The sequence below is a fragment of the Oncorhynchus nerka genome, linkage group LG14, assembly GCF_034236695.1.
Source record: "Oncorhynchus nerka isolate Pitt River linkage group LG14, Oner_Uvic_2.0, whole genome shotgun sequence".
NCBI classification, from domain to species: Eukaryota; Metazoa; Chordata; class Actinopteri; order Salmoniformes; family Salmonidae; genus Oncorhynchus; species Oncorhynchus nerka.
In genome coordinates, this window is record NC_088409.1 from 42,617,520 (window position 1) to 42,638,782 (window position 21,263).

The 21,263-nt window shown below is 43.6% G+C and overlaps 1 protein-coding gene across 1 annotated transcript in view; it reads right to left on the reverse strand.

Annotated features, from left to right (window-relative positions):
• Nucleotides 1–19,879, reverse strand: part of LOC115142242 (thrombospondin type-1 domain-containing protein 7A-like) — a 104,022-nt gene extending 84,143 nt beyond the window's left edge. Inside the window, exon 1 of the mRNA XM_065000087.1 lies at nt 19,359–19,879. Coding sequence (XP_064856159.1) covers nt 19,359–19,518 — 160 coding nt within the window. The 5' untranslated portion in view covers nt 19,519–19,879. The remainder of the gene's footprint in view (nt 1–19,358) is intronic.
• Nucleotides 19,880–21,263: the final 1,384 nt, after the last annotated feature.

A 21,263-nucleotide genomic window follows, 5' to 3' on the forward strand; every position in this document is an offset into this window, starting at 1 on the left:
GTTTGAAATGAATGTTTTAGTCAAATATTATATCTGTCTGGGCTTGCAGTCTACAAATTATTTGGAATTATGTTCCGGGCCCCTGACCATCCACTCAATATTTTTTTTATCTACAGTATTTGATGATCCCTGCCCTACTTCGTGGTTTATTTATTTGGATGGTATTCCTGCATTTGACTGTATTACTAAACGAGTATACGAATGAAGGATATACGATCGTTTTGGGGCTCAGAAATGTAACCACTACAAGACAATCCAATAGATCAGATTGAAATGTGAGCGACTGAGGGGATAAAACTAAAGTGAAAGGCATTTTCTGAAGGGCCGAAGTCGCGCTCTGTAAGAAAGGGTCTGAGGGAGTCATCTGGTAAAGACGGTCTCTTACTTTGTAGCTGTGATCCTTAGCTTCGCCTTTCCAGGGTCAGATGACTTCAATCCAAAGAGAAGTGTTCAAAGACACCCCAGTAGGTGGACAGATCAAAGAACCCCAATACCAGCCAAGGTCCGTGTTCTTTAATACTGCATTTCCTGTGAATCAAACACTACTCTGCCATACCCCCCACGTCTCAAAGAAAGATGGGAGAAGTTTGGGGAAATGGAAGGATGAGAGAAAAATGATTCTCCCGTGGCAAGCCTTTGATATAGGATTTGAGGAACATAAAATAATGCAATTTTCAAGAAACGACAAGAGAGATAGGGAGCTGGATGTTGAAGTTGCTAGAAGTGTATTTTGCTATAATGTGGAAAAGTCGTTTGAGTTTAGAGACTTGTATTATATACACTTTCAAATACAATCCTCTCTTAGGAAGTAGGAACATAAGATGGACTGGTAAAGTAAGTCACCTGGTTTTCACAACAAGGCCGAAACACATTGGGATATAAGCTACATTTGAGAATACATTTATTTTGATGGATGAAATAAATGCCATCTGAAATTGAACAGCGCACATCACTTTTGAAGCCAAAGTCGTGTAGCAATACCCAGCTACTGAGGTAATAAAGAGGGATTCTCTGACTTAATCAATCTTAGGGTTTGGCAGCAGCCTGGACTTAGGAAGTCATATTATTCCCCTCGCCACATTATTCCATCCTGAGATTCTGCATCCGTTTTCACAAGGGTCATCTGTAGCTACTTCTCCGCTCTTCTTTCTCCCTCGTTCTCTTACTATCTTCTCTCTCCTCTCTCTCTCTTTCTGAATGTCTGTCACTCGCGTTTCTCTTTCTCTCTGCACTCTCTCCATCTTTCTCCCCGACTCTCTCTTTCTCTCTCCTTCTATCCTTCTCTCTCCCGCTGTCTGCTACTTTCGCTCTCTTTCTCTTTCTCACTCTAAAAACAAAGGTACCCCAGACGAGATAGATCGTACGTGAGGGGCATGTGAAATCCACTCAGACAACTGAGTATTATAATGTCATGCACCCTTAAAGGTTAATACAGGCTGTTCCCATGCAATAGACTTAAGCCTTTGATGATAACCAATTCATTTCATAGAGATAGTGGCGCAGTTGAAGGGAATTGATGCCACTGGGGATAGCCTCTCTCTCTTCCCTCTCCACTACTGATTCTCTTTCTCCTCCTCTCTCTTTCAAATCAAATCAAATCAAATTGTATTTGTCACATGCACCAAATACAACAGGTGTAGACCTTACAGTGAAATGCTTACTTACAAGCCCTTAACCAGCAATGCCATTTTAAGAAAATGTCTTTTTTTCTTTTAAATCACTGTTTTTTAACGTTTTTTTTATTTTTTATACTAAAATAAATTATACAAAAAAAATCCTATCTCTCTCCTGGTTCCCTCTAGCAACAGCTTTGTCCATCTTTCTACACTGAAAAAAATGGGACGACGCTGCTGTTCATCTGAAGTGCTTTGACTGATTGGAATGATTTGAAAATTACACTTTAGTTCGTTCAACCTATTCTATTAAATTTGTCTGAAATCAGATAACTAATTAGACGGATGAATGTGATTTTTTAAATTGAATAAAGGTTCTAACAGCGGTGGGACAATGTAGCGGCGGCAGCCTATCAGAAGAGTTTGAGGCGTGGCATATTGGGGGTGTGACTTTCAGATTGTTCTTTTTGCCCAACGTGAGAGTACATGTAATTCCAGCTCATCTAGTATATTGTATTCCTCACTCAAACATTTAATCTACCTTGTCAGCATCTGTAATGATAATTGCGTAAGTGCGAAGGGTCCCCACAACACTCAAGGCCATGGCCTGACAGCGCTGCGGCGCCTAGGGGAGGGATCTCTCTTCTGGGCCCCAAAGGACAGGACAGTAATTCACTCAGAGGAGCAGGTGGAGGCGAATTTGATAAGGACTCACCCCGTTCCTGTACAAAGGACCAAAGACAGCCTTTTAACAATGTGACTTTATTTAACATGTTTTACCTTTGTTAAATCATTTGTACACATTTGACATGGTTTTTACAGGATTTGATGTGTGTGGGGGGTGTGGGGTTTACAAGATAAAGTACTTTTATTCATGGTTGTTCCTATTGTTTTTAACAACATGTTCTTTTTAACTAATTTAAATGTAATATTCAAATGCTGTTTTGATGCTTTTGTGACGTTTTTACGTGTATAAAATGATGTACAAACATATGAGCTGTTTTTAAAGGAAATGCAACAATGAAACCTTTCCAAAGGAAAAACAAAAGTGCATGTGATACTAAAGATAAGAGAGGAAATGTTTGGTTGTGATCTTGTTGTAGCTAAATGTGACAGTTTTGTGTAGAGAATATGGAAATATTATTTATATTTCTTGAACAAACGTAATTTCTTGTTTGATGGGGAATTTATTTAATTGCTTGTAACCCAATTGAGGACATTTGGATAGCTTATTCTAAACTAAAAAGTGAACTTGGAACAAGATGAAAAAATGGGTTATATTTAATTTAGTTATATTTAATTGAGTTATTTGTTAGGTTTAAACAAAGGGGAAAAGTAAGTGTTGAAAGAAATAGGTTGCAACTTGAGATATACTTTGGTAATAATAAAATAAAACAGTTGGCATTGAATCACATATATTCGGTCAAGTATTCGGTTTCAACAAATGTAGTATTTTCAATTGAGAAAACTTATTTACTTGTAACCAGGAAGTATTTTTTTTTTAGGTTGATCCATTTTTTTTACAGTGTTTCTCTGCATACTGTATCTCTCCTTTTTCCTCCACCTCTCTCTTGTTTCCTTCCCTCCATCTCTCTCCACTCCCACCCTGTCTCTCCACCCCTCTCTTCTCTCTCCCCCACATGGTATCTCCTCTCCAGTCTGTGATCATGTAAATACCAGATGCAGTGGGGTCCTTCGGCCAAAGTGCTTCACACTAGGGTTCGGGCAGTCAACCAGAGAAGCCCTGACCATGGAAGAGAGGGCTTCAATGATATTAATCCTCTGAAAATTGCCATTGGCCAGGGTGAGATTATATCCAAACCAGACTTTCTTTAATTGAGTGCAATGGCGGTATAGTGCTGATCCAGTGCCTTCTTACACTGTTTTAGATGTGTTATCAGTGGAAAACATCTATTTTTAATGGCGGCGGCGGTGGGGGACAGATGAAAGGATGTGTCCACATGCAACAACCACACACATCCCCCCACCCACCCCCCACCCCAGCCCCTTCAGATTTGCAATAGTCTCACCCGAGGGTTCACCAGTGGGGTACAACAGCAGCAGGACTGACCTAGATTTTGCACACATATATAATGCAATGTGGTCGCACGTACACACACACACACACATGCATGCATACACTCACGCAGGCACACACGCACACACGCACACGCTCGAGCACACACACAAACCTGTCTGTGTTCTGTTAAACTGAGGAAGGGCAGAGAAGAAACAGCCCTTCTCTTTTAAGTATTTTTTGTTTGTGGCTGTGTTGATTGTTTTGCACTGTTATTGTCACTACCGCTTATTTTAAATAATATTGCTCATGATACTTCGTTTTCTACTGCGGTAAAGCTATTACTTTCTGCTAAATAACAGATTTGAAAAAAGTTCAACTACAAGAGTTTGGGACTATCAGCATTTAATAAATCAAAATTGATTTATTGATATAGCCTTGTTCTGTTCAACGTTCTCTACCTATATAGTATTATAAGTACTCTAATTCATGTTGTTAAGTAGAAAAGAATACAATATAAAAATTGCTGACACTATTCAAGTCAATGAGGCTTCGGGAACGTTAAAGCCAATTATCTCAGAATCATCTTTTTACAGATGGACCTTATATAGTCAAGCTCTCGACTCTCTGTCTTGCCATGAAGCAGTCTAAACTTAGGGTCTGCACTACCACTCTACAACAGGAAGCCAGAATTTAACAGGTACAGGTGCGAGGGGTTTACGTCATCACATAAAGCAGTCGCCATATCACTGTTGCCATGGCTACAGCTTTCCAGCAGCTCCAGAAGGGGTGGAGGAATGACTGACAGCTGTGACAGCTGTGTAATCCCACCGGAACCTCTCTGGAAAAACACAATCTTCATTAAAGCCCAGCCGCTCAGCCTCGCCGCCCGCCACAGATCCACCAACCAGAGAGATGAATACAGGGAGAGATGGGAATGGAGTGGGAGGACTGAGTGTGGATTCGTAGAGCCAGCACTTGATTAGGATTATTATGACATATAGAAATGGAGGGAGGTTTCGGGTACAGAGGGCTCGGGCTGTCTTATTTCTGAGCACAGACGGAGGCATGGTGAAAGACGCAAGATTTGTAGTTCAAATAAATTACTAAAGGTCCAGTATTGTTTAATATCTCTAATTAACCAACCAGCTGAGAGTTCAGAGGTGATGAATGGAATGGAATTGCAATGGTGATGCTCACTGGAGACATATGACAGGTACAGATGGTTTAATAGCCGGACATTAGTGGATTTAAAAAAAAAAAAGGCCTCAACCTTGTAATCAGTCGTGTTTGGTCCATGTCTCCGTGACAAATGTCATCACAGAGGTCAGCACCAACTCATGTCATCCTTCATTATCTTGGTCTCTATGACATGCACGTACATCCTCGTACTGTGTTCATCTTGGGTATTAGTCGTAGTCGCTGTTATTTCGAAATTGGTCATTGTCCAAGTTATTATTGACAATAATATTTTTTATTTATTTATTTTTATTTCACCTTTATTTAACCAGGTAGGCTAGTTGAGAACAGGTTCTCATTTGCAACTGCGACCTGGCCAAGATAAAGCATAGCAGTGTGAACAGACAAACACAGAGTTACACATGGAGTAAACAATTAACAAGTCAATAACACAGTAGAGAAAAAAGGGGAGTCGATATACAATGTGTGCAAAAGGCATGAGGAGGTAGGCGAATAATTACAATATTGCAGATTAACACTGGAGTGATAAATGATCAGATGATCATGTACAGGTAGAGATATTGGTGTGCAAAAGAGCAGAAAAGTAAATAAATAAAAACTGTGGGGATGAGGTAGGTGAAAATGGGTGGGCTATTTACAGATGGATTATGTACAGCTGCAGCGATCGGTTAGCTGCTCAGATAGCTGATGTTTGAAGTTGGTGAGGGAGATAAAAGTCTCCAACTTCAGCGATTTTTGCAATCTGCTCCAGTCACAGGCAGCAGAGTACTGGAACGAAGGCGGCCGAATGAGGTGTTGGCTTTAGGGATGATCAATGAGATACACCTGCTGGAGCGCGTGCTACGGATGGGTGTTGCCATCGTGACCAGTGAGCTGAGATAAGGCGGAGCTTTGCCTAGCATGGCCTTGTAGATGACCTGGAGCCAGTGGATCTGGCGACGAATATGTAGCGAGGGCCAGCCGACTAGAGCATACAAGTCGCAGTGGTGGGTAGTATAATGTGCTTTAGTGACAAAACGGATGGCACTGTGATAAACTGCATCCAGTTTGCTGAGAAGAGTGTTGGAAGCAATTTTGTAGATGACATCGCCGAAGTCGAGGATCGGTAGGATATTCAGTTTTACTAGGGTAAGCTTGGCAGCGTGAGTGAAGGAGGCTTTGTTGCGGAATAGAAAGCCGACTCTTGATTTGATTTTCGATTGGAGATGTTTGATATGGGTCTGGAAGGAGAGTTTGCAGTCTAGCCAGACACCTAGGTACTTATAGGTGTCCACATATTCAAGGTCGGAACCATCCAGTGTGGTGATGCTAGTCGGGCAAGCGGGTGCAGGCAGCGATCGGTTGAAAAGCATGCATTTGGTTTTACTAGCGTTTAAGAGCAGTTGGAGGCCACAGAAGGAGTGTTGTATGGCATTGAAGCTCGATTGGAGGTTAGATAGCACAGTGTCCAATGACGGGCCGAAAGTGTATAGAATGGTGTCGTCTGCGTAGAGGTGGATCAGGGAATCGCCCGCAGCAAGAGCAACATCATTGATATACACAGAGAAAAGAGTCGGCCCGAGAATTGAACCCTGTGGCACCCCATAGAGACTGCCAGAGGACCGGACAACATGCCCTCTGATTTGACACACTGAACTCTGTCTGCAAAGTAATTGGTGAACCAGGCAAGGCAGTCATCCGAAAAACCGAGGCTACTGAGTCTGCCGATAAGAATATGGTGATTGACAGAGTCGAAAGCCTTGGCAAGGTCGATGAAGACGGCTGCACAGTACTGTCTTTTATCGATGGCGGTTATGATGTCGTTTAGTACCTTGAGTGTGGCTGAGGTGCACCCGTGACCGGCTCGGAAACCAGATTGCATAGCGGAGAAGGTACGGTGGGATTCGAGATGGTCAGTGACCTGTTTGTTGACTTGGCTTTCGAAGACCTTAGATAGGCAGGGCAGAATGGATATAGGTCTGTAACAGTTTCGGTCCAGGGTGTCTCCCCCTTTGAAGAGGGGGATGACTGCGGCAGCTTTCCAATCCTTGGGGATCTCAGACGATATGAAAGAGAGGTTGAACAGGCTGGTAATAGGGGTTGCGACAATGGCGGCGGATAGTTTCAGAAATAGAGGGTCCAGATTGTCAAGCCCAGCTGATTTATACGGGTCCAGGTTTTGCAGCTCTTTCAGAACATCTGCTATCTGGATTTGGGTAAAGGAGAACCTGGAGAGGCTTGGGCGAGGAGCTGCGGGGAGGCCGGAGCTGTTGGCCGAGGTAGGAGTAGCCAAGCGGAAGGCACTTGTAGCCACTTGTATCGTTGTAGAACGGACAAAACAATCAAATCAGATATCCAAAATAACAAGCTATCATTTACCATAGACAAGTGAGACAAACTGCTTATATGACAGAAGAGGGTATAGTGAGAAAACCCTGTGGCACATTCAAGAGGATTTCCTTAAAGATTCTAGAGAGGTCAAGTGCCATGATGAATTACTGTGCCCTGTGATGCCTGGCTGCAGTTTTGCTTCATGACCTCTCATAGAGGCCTGTGTTGCGACAACACAAAGGATACCTTCTAATAAAGGTTTTTCATTGTGCCAATAGCAAATTGTTGTGGTTTCACTGGTTTGTGTGCATAATGTGTGTAAAATACAGTTGAAGTCGGAAGTTTACATACACCTTAGCCAAATATATTAAACTCAGTTTTTCCACAATTTCAGACATTTAATCCTAGTAAAAATTCCCTGTCTTAGGTCAATTAGGATCACCACCTTATTTTAAGAATGTGAAATGTCAGAATAATAATAGAGAGAATGATTTATTTCAGCTTTTATTCTTTCATCACATTCCCAGTGGGTCAGAAGTTCACATACACTCAATTAGTATTTGGTAGCATTGCCTTTAAATTATTTAACGCGGGTCAAACACTTCAGGTAGTCTTCCACAAGCTTCCGACAATACATTGGGTGAATTTTGTCCCATTCCTCCTGACAGAATTGGTGTAACTGTGTCAGGTTTGTAGACCTCCTTCCTCGGCACACGCTTTTTCAGTTCTGCCCACACATTTTCTATAGGATTGATGTTAGGGCTTTGTGATGGCCACTCCAATACCTTGACTTTGTTGTCCTTAAGCCATTTTGCCACAACTTTGGTAGTATGCTTGGGGTCATTGTCCATTTGGAAGATCCATTTGCGACCAAGCTTTAACTTCCTGACTGATGTCTGGAGATGTTGCTTCAATATATCTGCATAATTTTCCTCCCTCATGATGCCATCTATTTTGTGAAGTGCACCAGTCCCTCCTGCAGCAAAGCACCCCCACAACATGATGCTGCCACCCCCGTGCTTCACGGTTGGGATGGTGTTCTTCGGCTTGCAAGCCTCCCCCTTTTTCCTCCAAACATAACGATGGACATTACGGCCAAACAGTTATTTTTTGTTTCTTCAGACCAGAGGACATTTCTCCAAAAATTACAATCTTTGTCCCCATGTGCAGTTGCAAACTGTAGTCTGGCTTTTTTTATGGCAGTTTTGGAGCAGTGGCTTCTTCCTTGCTGAGCGGCCTATCAGGTTATGTCCATATAAGACTCGTTTTACTGTGGATATAGATACTTTGGTACCTGTTTCCTCCATCATCTTCACAAGGTCCTTTGCTGTTGTTCTGGGATTGATTTGCACTTTTTCGCATCAAAGTACGTTCATCTCTAGGAGACAGAATGCGTCTCCTTCCTGAGAGGTATGACAACTGCATGGTCCTATGGTGTTTATACTTGCGTACTATTGTTTGTACAGACAAACTTGGTACCTTCAGGCATTTGGTTATTGATTTTCACATGATGTCAAGCAAAGAGGCATTGAGTTTGAAGGTAGAGATTGAAGGTGAAACTGAGTTTGAAGGTAGAGTTTGAAGGTGAAACTGAGTTTGAAGGTGTAATACATCCACGGGTACACCTCTAATTTACTCAAATTATGTCAATTAGCCTATCAGAAGTTTCTAAAGCCATGACATAATTTTCTGGAATTTTCCAAGCTGTTTAAAGGCTCAGTCAACTTAGTGTATGTAAATGTCTGACCCACTGGAATTGTGATACAGTGAATTATAAGTGAAATAATCTGTCTGTAAACAATTGTTGAAAAAATGATTTGTGTCCTGCACAAAGGAGATGTCCTAACCGACTTAACAAACTATAGTTTGTTAACAATACATTTGTGAAGTGGTTGAAAATGTAAAAAGAAAATAGTTTTAATGACTCCAACCCTAAGTGTATGTAAACTTCAACTGTATGCGATTCCTGAGTCTAACAGGTTCCGATTCTCCAAACCGCCAAAAGATGACAAAGTTTAATTTGCAGATGGTCTGATAGCACAGTGAATGTTTTGATAGGAGAGAGAAGCAAACAATTACTTTGCTGCTTAGGCTGTGTAATCACAATGTTATGTTATATTTCTCTAATATGAAAAATAAGAGCAAAGAAATACACCAAGATAATTGAAAATGATTATCTGATACATAATTTCAGTTCATATTAATCCCACAGATAGTTCCCCTTCAACACTGGGATAATTGTTTTAAATGTTGGTTGAGCCTCTTTTCATAACACTCTCTTATCATTCATACAACTTTAAGTGTAGAACTTTTGAAGAAATCCATAAAAATCTAGTTACACCAAGTTACTGTAACAATGTTCTGGAAATATCCGTGAAAAACAGAGGGAGAAAATAAAGGGAGAGAACAGAAAATAGCAGATCCCTCACCCTCAATCCATCACGTGTTTGTAGTGAGCTATACGTGGAGGTGTGATCTACAGGAATACTCTTCCTGCATTCCTGAAACCCAAGCATGAGCTATTAGCAAGGGGTTCGAGGCACAAAAGCCAGTGAACGCATCTCTCTATAGGTGTGAATGTAGAGTTGCTAGTGCACTTGTGTGCATGCGCGCGTACATGCACGTATGGTAGAGCATGTGTGTGAGCAAATGCCAGAGACCTGGTGTGAAGTGCCATGCGTGAGTCCTGGCCACATGCCCAACACCCACATTAGCCAGGAAAGAGGGAGTGTGGAAACAGAGAGAATGGATGGATTAATAGAGGAAAAGGAGAGGAGGAGGAGGAGGAGGAGGTGGTGGAAAGGCAAGGCTGCCAGCTCCCGAACACATTGACAGTTGAATGGATGGACGGATGGATGGATAGATGGATGGAGGGATTACGGAGGAGAAAAACCTCAAGAAAGAACAACAAATCAGCCATGCAGAATAGACACTGTAGATTTATAAATGAATGGATACCAGAGAATTAGAGTGAACGAGTGGAGAAGCCAGAGGAGGGATCTAGCTAGCAAGGGAGTCTGAACAGCCCTGTGTGTTGACCAGGCCCGGTGTGCCCTGCCCTGCCCTGCCCTGCCCCGCCATGGCTCTGCTCTGCTCTGCCTGGGGCCATCTGCTGTCTTCGCTCTAATCCAAGGGATTGTCACAAGTGATTAGCCTGTGCATGTGTGAAATTGACATTAAAGATGGTAGTACTGTGGGGAAGGACCCTACAAGCCTCAAATCTCAGACACCAACAGCTCTTCCTGTACAAACACCATCTTAAAAGAGCTAGATGGCCAGGGATTCATGTCCCAGTATCACCAAGACATGGTTAAAGAGTGGCTAAACAGAGGCCCAACTGGGTTATACTGTATATTGCAGAGTGTTTTTTAAGCATAAGAGATCTGCTAGCTATGGTCCGGTTAGAGCTACAGTAGCACTTGAGAACTGACAATTGTTGTCAGTTAACCACTTGACGGACCGTTCAGCATCCTACCTCAACACTTAAAACCAATATGCAAAGCAACACTTCAGTACTAGATACTGTGCAATTATTGTGTAATACATGTGAAATGCATGCATGTGGTTCTCACTGGTAACCATATTATCATCATATTCCAGGCAGCAGCTGAGATAGTCCTTCATTCTCATGCAATGTCTGACCCAGGAGGCTTGTGGTGTATGATTCCCCTACCATAGATTAAATCAATCTGTATTTACACATGATTACACGGAGAAGTATATTAATTCACCCTGGGATCATTGCGATAATGAAAGCAAATAGTATCTTCTGCAATATAGTAGACCTTCATTACTTTGTATATTCATTGCATGCTACAGCCTAGCAAAGAATAGATTTTCAATTACATTTCCATCACGTCATTGGTAACATGATACAAATAAGGCAAGTAAAACCGAAACCAACAGAAACGTATAAAAACGTAATCAAATACGGTACATCGTTGGGCCTATGATGAGGTATGATGCAGCCAATGCGGTAAATGAACCACAGAACTAAAACTACATTTCCCACAACATTCCAATACAATGAACACACAAGTCGTGCTCATCCTGAGGTAATACAACTGAGCAGAGCTGAGGGATGGGTGGATTGAGTGATGAATGGATGAATGGATGGATGGATGAGTGGATGGATGAGTGGATGGATGGATGAGTGGATGGATGGATGGATGAATGGATGAGTGGATGGATGGATGGATGAATGGATGAGTGGATGGATGGATGGATGGATGGATGGATGAGTGGATGGATGGACATTTCTCCACTTCTCCACAGTATGCCTTTATTACCATCAGCAGAGCAGAGCTGTGTGGACTAGAAACTCGTCTCACTAAAGTAAATGTCACTGCTCGCTCTCAGAGAGCCCATTCTCCTCTCAACCCACTGAAGCTGCCTTATTGCTTCCCACAGGAGATGACAGTCTGTGTTGAATGCCACTCCCAGAGTGTAAATAGCATGTTTCCCCCAACGTATCCACTGACTGAATGAGAAGAGTTCACCATGTTTCTGCTTTGACCCAGTATGGCTGAAGTAGTTGTCAGTCAAGGCACTGGGAGGACACGACCCTATGTCCCCGCACAATGTGTCCCCCTCGTCGCCTGTCTCCCCTCCTCGTCTTTGAAGGGGCACTTGAGAAGATTAATAGGAAAGTGTAGGTTGGTCTATTCAATCATACACTCATCCCTTTAAATCGATAGAGCTTAAACAGCAGTGAAGGGATAGACTTTCATCAGAATTCTATAATATCCCACAATTTATCCTCTAATATTACCATTAATCTGCTTACTCTCACCATACAAACACTACTATATACAAAGTAATAAATACCAGTAAATACACATTAAATACATTTATGACCTAGCAACCATCTAAATATCATATGTTGTGAGCCGTTGGAATATTGCAGAATATGGTGTAAATGTGCAAATCCTCTTAAATCACTATAAATACAGTTTTGGGGATAAAGTGTAATCTGTAATCCCGGCCTGCATCGTTATATCAGTAATGATCAGGTTTTAGTGTAAACTCTAGATTAAAGGTAGACTCAGCGATATGACGTATATGCAGAAAGTACATAACATAGCGGGTCTATTTCCGCAACAACTAAGAGCGTTGAAGCGTGAGGCTCAACTTCTCCGTTGTTTTGGGTCTGTGGCCACTACGCTGTGAAGCGAACCCGCGATGCGAACGCGTGCACATGCGCAGATACTGTGTGTGACCGTGTGAGAGCGAAGTCTTGCACCTCGCTCATCACAATCTCCGTAGAGCTGCTCGTGGCAACGTCATTTCGCTGAGTCTACCTTTAAACAAACTCTTGTGCTCCCTGGCCTGCACACTGCTGCATCTACGTGGAACCGGACAACTTTAGGATACGGCTTCATTTGCTCATGCAACATATAGGTGAAGATTTACCTCCCAGTGTGGGTCAAAAGAAGAGATTTTGATCACAGTGCAAAGTATACTCCCGGGTCTCTATGAATCTCTTATCATTAAACAAGTTTCTATGTGATGAAATAACTGTAGAGTTCAAAGGTGCTGTTACGAATGTTACAACTGGGGCAAAACAGCTTGGATCTTGAAATCAACCCCAAACCACTCGTCTTGAAAGCAAACTTTGAAATGTTTCACCCTCCCTTTCAAAGGCAGAAATCTGTTGACGCTGTGTGTAAGTTGCATTGCTGTTGTTGCGCTCTCCAGAAATATAAATACACCGTGGGCTGCAGTGCTGCTGAGTGCTCAGTTTCCAATCTGGATGTGAGACCGGTCACACCCTATTGCTTCAGTTATCGCCCATTAGATGCAAACTGAAAAATTGAATATACAAGAAAAACACTTGCATGCCACAATCTCCAACTCCCAAGGAAATCACCTTAATTTATTCATGGCCTAAATATGCAGCCTGTTGCTATGGGTCTTAAAGAGTGGCCAGCCAATTCTTTCGCAGAAGCTGGTATGCCCCCAGGTACCATCGTAATGAGAGTCAACATGGGTCATATTAAAATGCAGTCACTAAAATGAAGCTGGGCTCCATAGTGATACATTCAATTGGGATGTTGCCAGAGATATCCCCCATGGCCACATCTCCAGACAGCATCTCTTACTGAGGCAGCTAGACGTGGGCTTGTTTCCTGCCAGAAGGCACATGTCGATCTCTAACACTGTACATTCAGATGATAGCACAAGGCTATTTAAAACCAGGCCTTAATGTTTTTTCAGTACTGCAGTTTTTTTTCCTGGCAGTTCATTGATTGACTGATTGATTTCTTAATTGATTGGCCAGATAGTCCACTCTCCTGGATTCCGAGGTCTGAGTCAGATCCTGAATAGAGAGGAAGGAAGAACACCAGTCGCTCTATGGATCTTGGCCCGGGTTTGAATTATCCTGGTCTAGTGGAAGTCTGGGAGAGTGGGACATGCTGCGCTTGTTTGACCATGATAATGACCTTAGGTTATGGTATTGAGCTTCTGACCTTTTCCCGCATATGCTTTCCAGGCAGGCTGTTCACTCTAATACGTACTACACTACATGACCAAAAGTATGTGGACACCTGCTCGTCGAACACCTCATTCCAAAATCATGGGCATTAATATGCAGTTGGTCCCCCCATTGCTGCTATAACAGCCTCCACTTTTCAGGGGAGGCTTCCCACTACATATTGGAACATTGTTGCGGGGAAAAACTTCCAGTCAACCACAAGAGTGTTAGTGAGGTCGGGCATGGATGTTGGGCGATTAGGCCTGGCTCGCAGTCATTGTTCCAATTTGTCCCAAATTTGTTCAATGGGGTTGTGGTCAGAACTTTGTACAGGCCAGTCAAGTTCTTCCACACCAATCTGGACAAAACATTTCTGTATGGACCTCGCTTTGTGCATGGGGGCCTTCGCCAAACAAGCCGTCCCCAAACTGTTGCCACAAAGTTGGAAGCACAGAATCGTCTAGAGTGTCATTGTATGCTTTAGCGTTAAGATTTCCCTTCACTGGAACTAAGGGGCCGAACCATGAAGAACAGCCCCAGACCATTATTCATCCTCCACCAAACTTCACAGTTGGCACTATGCATTCAAGCAGGTAAAGTTCTCCTTGCACCAGAAGGTGAAGTGTGATTCATCACTCCTCAGAACACGTTACCACTGCTCTGGAGTCCAATGGCGGCTTTACACCACTCCAGCCAACGCTTGGAATTGTGCATGATGATCTTAGGTATGTATGCGGGCTATTCGTCAATGGAAACCGATTTCATGAAGTGTTGCAACCGAGGACAGACAATTTCTACACGCTATGCGCTTCAGCACTCGGCGGTTCAGCTCTGTGAGCTTGTGTGGCCTACCACTTTGCTGAGCCGTTGTTGCTCCTAGACGTTATCACTTCACAATAACAGCACTTACAGTTGACCGGGGAAGAAATTTGACGAACTGTCTCGTTGGAAAGGTGGCATCCTATGACGGTGCCACGTTGAAAGTCACTGAGCTCTTCAGTAAGGCCATTCTATTGCCAATGTTTGTCTATGGAGATTGCATGGCGGTGTGCTCTATTGTATATATCTGTCAGCAACAGGTCTGGCTGAAATAGCCAAATCCACTGATTTGAAAGGGTGTCCACATACTTTTGTATATATAGTGCATGTTGTCATAGCAGGTGGTTGGGACTGGGAGAGCCGCTAACAGCTAGGTCGGGTGACATCCCTCACTGCTGGAGCCATCGTTAGGTGGAAATGTATTCAGTAACAATGGCCTGTCAGTGCTCTTCACACTGGCCCATCTCATTGAACGATGACATCAGTCCAGCATCATGGTTACACATACAGTAGCTACAGTATGTCCACAAAACTAGAAATTGAGTAGTGGGCTACTTGGTTAATTTGTCTTTTGAGTTGCAAGGTCAACAAACATTCACAGATAGACATGCACATCTACATTTCCTTCCTAGGAACCCCCATAGTGACACAAGTGGTTGCGAGGCGGGCCAACGGTGTCGTCTGTAGGCCTATAGGCAGGACTCCATTTTGCAACCTTTGACTTGGCTGTGTGAGTTAAAAAATTGGTCGCACTGGTGTGAGATGCAGATTCTAGCATCTAGTTGGTCACCGCAATCAAAACATCCTATTTGTCAGGTGGCTAAAACCAGGAATTTGTTCAACAGTAAAGTGCATTATCCTCGAGATTCCTGTCATAAACGTGTCTGCCCTGCAGCTGTGCCTGTTTCGCTGGCGCCGGTTTCTGTAATGAGCGAGCCTCTCACACTCTCTCTCCCCCATCGTGTGCCCCTCGCGATTGCATGACATTTCAAAATGCAATTGCGGTGAAAAAAACAACAACTTTGCAAGCAATTTGTTTTCCATATTAAAGAGAGGGTCTCAGCTTTTTATTTCTCAACGATCATTACTGAGCTCAAAGCACACTGTTTTACAGTCAAGATATCTGATATGGGTTTGACCTGGTCAGTCTATGTCATGGAAAGAGCAGGCGTTCTTTCTACGAAGGTTTTGTACACTCAGTGTAGCTAATGTGTTTTGAGTTTCCACTTCTTCAGGTGGTGAATTAGCACCAATTTCATTTGGCCTATATATAATATTAGTGCACATACAGACAAAGGCAAATTAATCTCTATTGAACAAACCCAATTTTGACAGTAAAATATAACACAAATAGCCTAATTGTCAACCCAAAATTTGCTTGGACATGTTAGCTGTTATCAACAGCTAATACCGTCTCGGTAGTCTATTATACTTGTTAATAAAGCATTCTGAATGACTTTATAATCACTATATAAGATGATGACTCAAATGTTTCCTACTGTTTGATGCTGCGGGGGGGGGGGGGGGGGCTGTACTGGTCTGTACTGGTCTGTACTGGAGCCCTGACAGGTGTTGGCTGAAAGCAGTTCAAATCAATTAGCAGAATTAGCGATAACCATGACGTGGCTAATAGGTCTAAGGGAGGAAAACGTGGTGTAAACCATGAGTTGGCCAGAGAGAGGGAGCCAGTCTGGTAAAAAGGGATTGGGATGATCAGAAGTCAGGGACGATGCCTACGTAATCTGAATAATCTGTTTCCCAATGGCAGATTAGGACCTGGAGAAGGGGAATGTTGGAGATGCATCAGGCTCTCGTGCTGGGTTGTGCTGTAACACAGAGAATGGTTCTGAACCACACTGATGAACATCTCTACTGTCATTGTCCATGTTTTTTTTAACCTTTATTTAACTAGGCAAGTTAGTTAAGAACAAATTCTTATTTTACAGTGATGGCCTACCCCAGCCAAACCCTCCCCTAACCCGGACGACACTGGGCTAATTCTGAGCTGCTTTATGGGACTCCCAATCTCAGCCAGCTGTGATACAGCCCGGGATTGAACCAGGGTCTGTAGCAATGCCTCTAGCACTGAGATGCAGTGCCTTAGACCGCTGAGCCACTCAGGAGAACTTTGTAATGTATTCATGCTTCCCTACAACACAGCAGGATATTTGCCAACTGCATTACTACATCATTACAAATTGATTGGTGTTATTCAAATAATATTGGTGAATATTTGATATGATGTCACACATGAAGATATCTCTTCACATTGGAAGAGTCACACCAAACACTGTTGGTTTGATGGTGTCATACCAGTACAAGCCAGGACAGTTGGAGTAGTTCAAGCAGTGGGGTAGCATAGTACAAAAGCCTCATTTGCTGTGGAGGTGTGTACTCCAGGTTGATCTCTGGCCTTGAATGTGACCCACAGTCACACTGTACACACACTGATAATTGCCTTGGCCTCTGATGGGCATACACGCTGGTGCAATCCTGACAGCTCCGCCCTACAGACTACAGAAGTACTGCCACTCCACTAACGGAAACTAATGAAGCGCACACAGCACCAAACTGAGAAAGGAATTCCACCCACTGTGTGTGTGTGTGTGTGTGTTTCTGTGACCGTGTGTGTGTGTGTGTGTGTGTGTGTGTGTGTCTGTGTGTGTGTAAGTGAGCGACAGAGAGGATAGCAGTAACTGTGTGATAGAGAGCCATAAACCCTCCAAGGATCTCTTCAAGGCTTGTAACACTACTATACTTTACCATCTCATCCCTCTACTCTTTCACAATCTCCTCATCATCATCCACATCAATATAATCATCGTCATCATCATCGCCTGCATCAACCTTATTCTCAACAGGTTGCTCCTCCTCCTTCACCTCATCATCATTGCCTTCATCAACCTTATTCTCAACAGGTTGCTCCTCCTCCTTCACCTCATCATCACTGTCATCATCAATCTTATTCTCAACAGGTTGCTCCTCCTCTTTCACCTCATCATCGCTGTCATCATCAACCTTATCTTCTTCAATAACATCATTATCAAGCCTGTTGGCAGCCAGTGCCTGTTTTCACTTTTGTCATTTAAATAGAACCTTCCAGAGGGAAATATCCAGAGGGAGTTCTCTGCACCTCTAAACATAGATCATATTTTCATAGAAGCCAATAAAAGCAACGTGAGCCAATTCCCTATAGTTTGAAGACAGGGCTGTCTTTCAGCAACTCATCATTATGCAAACATCACAGCAGCATTTGCCACCAGAATATTCCCTCCACTGACTGCACTCACTGAAATGTGCACAAACATAATCATATTTTATGAAAAGAGCTGAAATGCAAAGATATCACATTTGAGTCATTTAGCAGACACTCTTATTCAGAACGACTAACAGTAGTGAGTGCGTACATTTTTTATACTGGTCCCCAAGTGGGAATTGAACCCACAACCCTGGCCTTGCAAGCACCGTTCTCCAACAACTGAGCCACAAGGGTGATAAAAAGTGCTTGAAATCCCAGAAATAAATTGCTCTACTGTAGGTTATCTCCAAGCTCTGTGGCATTGCCAAACCAAAGAAGAAAAATAGAAAAAATTAAATTAAATACAAACTTCTATCCTAAAATCAATAGTCTTCCTTTAGTTAGGAAGATCAGAAAACCTCCTAACAGAGGGTTACATATCACAGCACAGACCTAAAGCCATGTGGCTATAGGCAGTATGAGGAATGTGTGTGTTTGTGTGTGTGTGTGTGTTTGCTTTCTTGTGCTTGTGCAGGTGTGTGTGTGTGTAGCGTGGGAGAGAGCGGTGCAGTAGCGTGGGAGAGTGGTGTAATCGTAATGATCTACACTGGGAAAGATCTAGCCCCTGACGCTCCATTTCTTAGGGCAGGGCTGCTCCCTGGAACGTCTTTCTTGAGTAAATCCCTACTCCTTTAATCTCCTTACTCAGCTACATCCTCTTTAAAGATGCAGGAGCGCGAGAGACAACGACATCCCATCGATTCAGGACTGGCACTGGGCTGAGCTGTCCAGTGGGTTGGGAAGGAGGGGGGGGGGGGGGGTATTTTCCCCTCATCTAGTCCCTTGAGGGGGAGGGAGGTGGTGGGGGAGGTGAGAAAGCGAAGGGTTAACTAACACCTCGAAGGCCAAGGAGATTTGCCCATATATATTTAAAGGCACACGTAAGTGCGCCAAGTCTCCCTGGGCATGATTATTCCTGGCTCAGATCTTCTAATTATGTTAGAGGAGCCGTACATTACTAATGCATTGCACTTGTTCATACCAGAGTTGATCAGAAAACACTCTGCAACCTCCCATCCCATTTCATCTCCATGTTTGCGATCAACTCCCCATTTTTTTTTGTCTACTATTGTGCTCCAACACATATACAATCATCAAGCTATCGTGCAACCACACACCTCAACCACCAATTCAGCTAAGAGACAGAAATGTAAGTTATTCAGTCAAGATGGATCATGCCAGCTTTTGGTGCCAAATTCAATGCATTTACTAATAGACTTCTCGTGGATTTCTCTTATCGTTCTCTGCCTCGTTCTCCCATGATAGCGTGCTATTCAAGACTTCCAGACTTCAGTTACAATGTGCAAACTATCAGCTTGTGAGACCAGTGCAAGGGACAGGGAAAATTAGGTAATGAGATGACGGGGGTTTTAAGGACCTTGAGACCTGCTCTAATTTTCAAAAGGTTCACAGAGAGGAAATGAGAGCAGAGAATATTGTGCCCAAGCTGAGTGTCTTGTCCACAAGCTTTTTCAATACTGAATACATAGTCGCTATTGAATATTGAAAACATGCTCCTTGAAACACAATATTCTGCTTCGACTTCAATCGCCATTAAAGTCAAACAGTACAAAACAACAACCAATCTCTCCCTAAGTCTCTCATAGTACAATAGGAGTCCAGTACCTGTTTCCCAGAAGTACACAGACTTGGTGTCCTCTACCATCTGTGTGTTAGCCCTCCAGGTACCACAGAGCAGAAGTACTGTCACCCAGAGGAAGGTGCTTCCCCCTGTCCTTATGCTGGGGGTCCCTCCTGCACCCCTCCACCTCCACCCTAGCCCCATGGTCCTCTCCAGGGTCAACGTAAGTCCACACAGTCGAGAGGGTGACCGCAGATTAAAGATAGCCCAAGACTTACACAGGTCCGACAGGCAACAAAAAAAAGAAGTGTGTGATTTGTCCCACTAGAGTAAGGGACTGGTGCTTCCTCTCCTGAAGGGCAGACCGAGAGAGTCCTCTTCTTGTCCTCTATCTCCCTCCTCTTCTCTTCTCTACTCCACTCGTCACGGGGTATTCCCAGAGGAAGGTTGTCAGTGAGAAGGGTAGAGGTCCAGGTGAACGATAGAGTCTTGCTCCTCCATGCTCTCTGGTGCTGCTGCTGTTCACTGCCGTTCCTGCCTCTGTCCTCTGGCTGTGGAGCTGTGACAGTGGCTGTGCGTCTGCAGTGGTACCTCCTCTCCTCTCCCCCCTCCTTTCCTCTCTCTCTCGCTCACTCTCTTTCGCTCACTCACTCACTCACTCACACTCTCTCTCTCTCTCTCTCTCTCTCTCTCTCTCTCTCTCTCTCTCTGTCCCTCCATGCTCCAGCTCCGTCTCTTTTTTACACACACAGTCCCTCTCTTGCCGAGGGCACAGGGACGGACGCGTCCTCTGTTCCACTCCTCGCGAGCAGCGCTGAGAGGACAGCTGGAGACCAATGTTCACATTGAGCAGAGGAGCTATTGCAAGCACAGCTTCCAGGATCAGAGGGTGCAGCGCAGAGCAGAGAGGGAAGAGATATAGGTGGTGGGGGGGGGGGTATGTGTGTGTGTGTGTGTGTGTGTGTGTGTGTGTGTGTGTGTGTGTGTGTGTGTGTGTGTGTGTGTGTGTGTGTGTGTGTGTGTGTGTGTGTTTGTGTAGACTGTGTGAGAGAGAGAGGGGGAGTTGTAAAAGCGATCAGCGAAATCAAGCAGATATAGATTGTTGAGTGACTGGGTTTTGTCTCTGTTGTAGAGTATTAGGCTTATAGATAGCACTGCAGTGCTTCAAAACAGAGCAGAACAGAACAATACCATGGTGTGCATAATATCATTTCCAGGCTCTTTGCACATAATCTATTGGGTTAGTGTGTTGGCGTTTCATTCTATTTTGAGACTGAAAAGCGTGACACAGACTTGACAAACTTCACAATCGTCTGATGCCTAAATATTCCAGTGACGCTCCAATGACGTAGTGTTTGTCAGACAGACTGAATGTCAGAGAGAGAGAGAGAGAGACAGAGAGAGAGAGAGAGACAGAGAGAGAGACAGAGAGAGAGACAGAGAGAGAGAGAGAGAGAGAGAGAGAGAGAGAGAGAGAGAGAGAGAGAGAGAGAAGCAGTGGGGAGAGTCTGACAGGTGGATATCCTATAGTCATACGGCATGTTCCCTGGCTAGGAGACCAGCCTAAGACCCTGCCCAGGCTTCTGACCTGACCTGAGTCGGTTTGCTTTAGCTAGCTTTAGTGTTAGCTTTGTGAGGACAAGAGAGGCTCCTACATAGCTTCTACCCTCAAGCCATAAGACTCCTGAACAGCTAATCAAATGGCTACCCAGAATATTTGCATTGTCGTCACCCTCCCCCCTTCTATGCTGCTGCTACTCTCTGTTATTATCTATGCATAGTCACTTTAATAACTCTACCTACATGTACATATTACCTCAATTACCTCGACTAACTGGTGACCCCGGCACATTGACTCTGTACCCCTGTATATAGCCCACTATTGTTATTTACTGCCGCTCTTTAATCATTTGTTGTTCTTATCTCGTACTTTTTTAGGTATTTTCTTA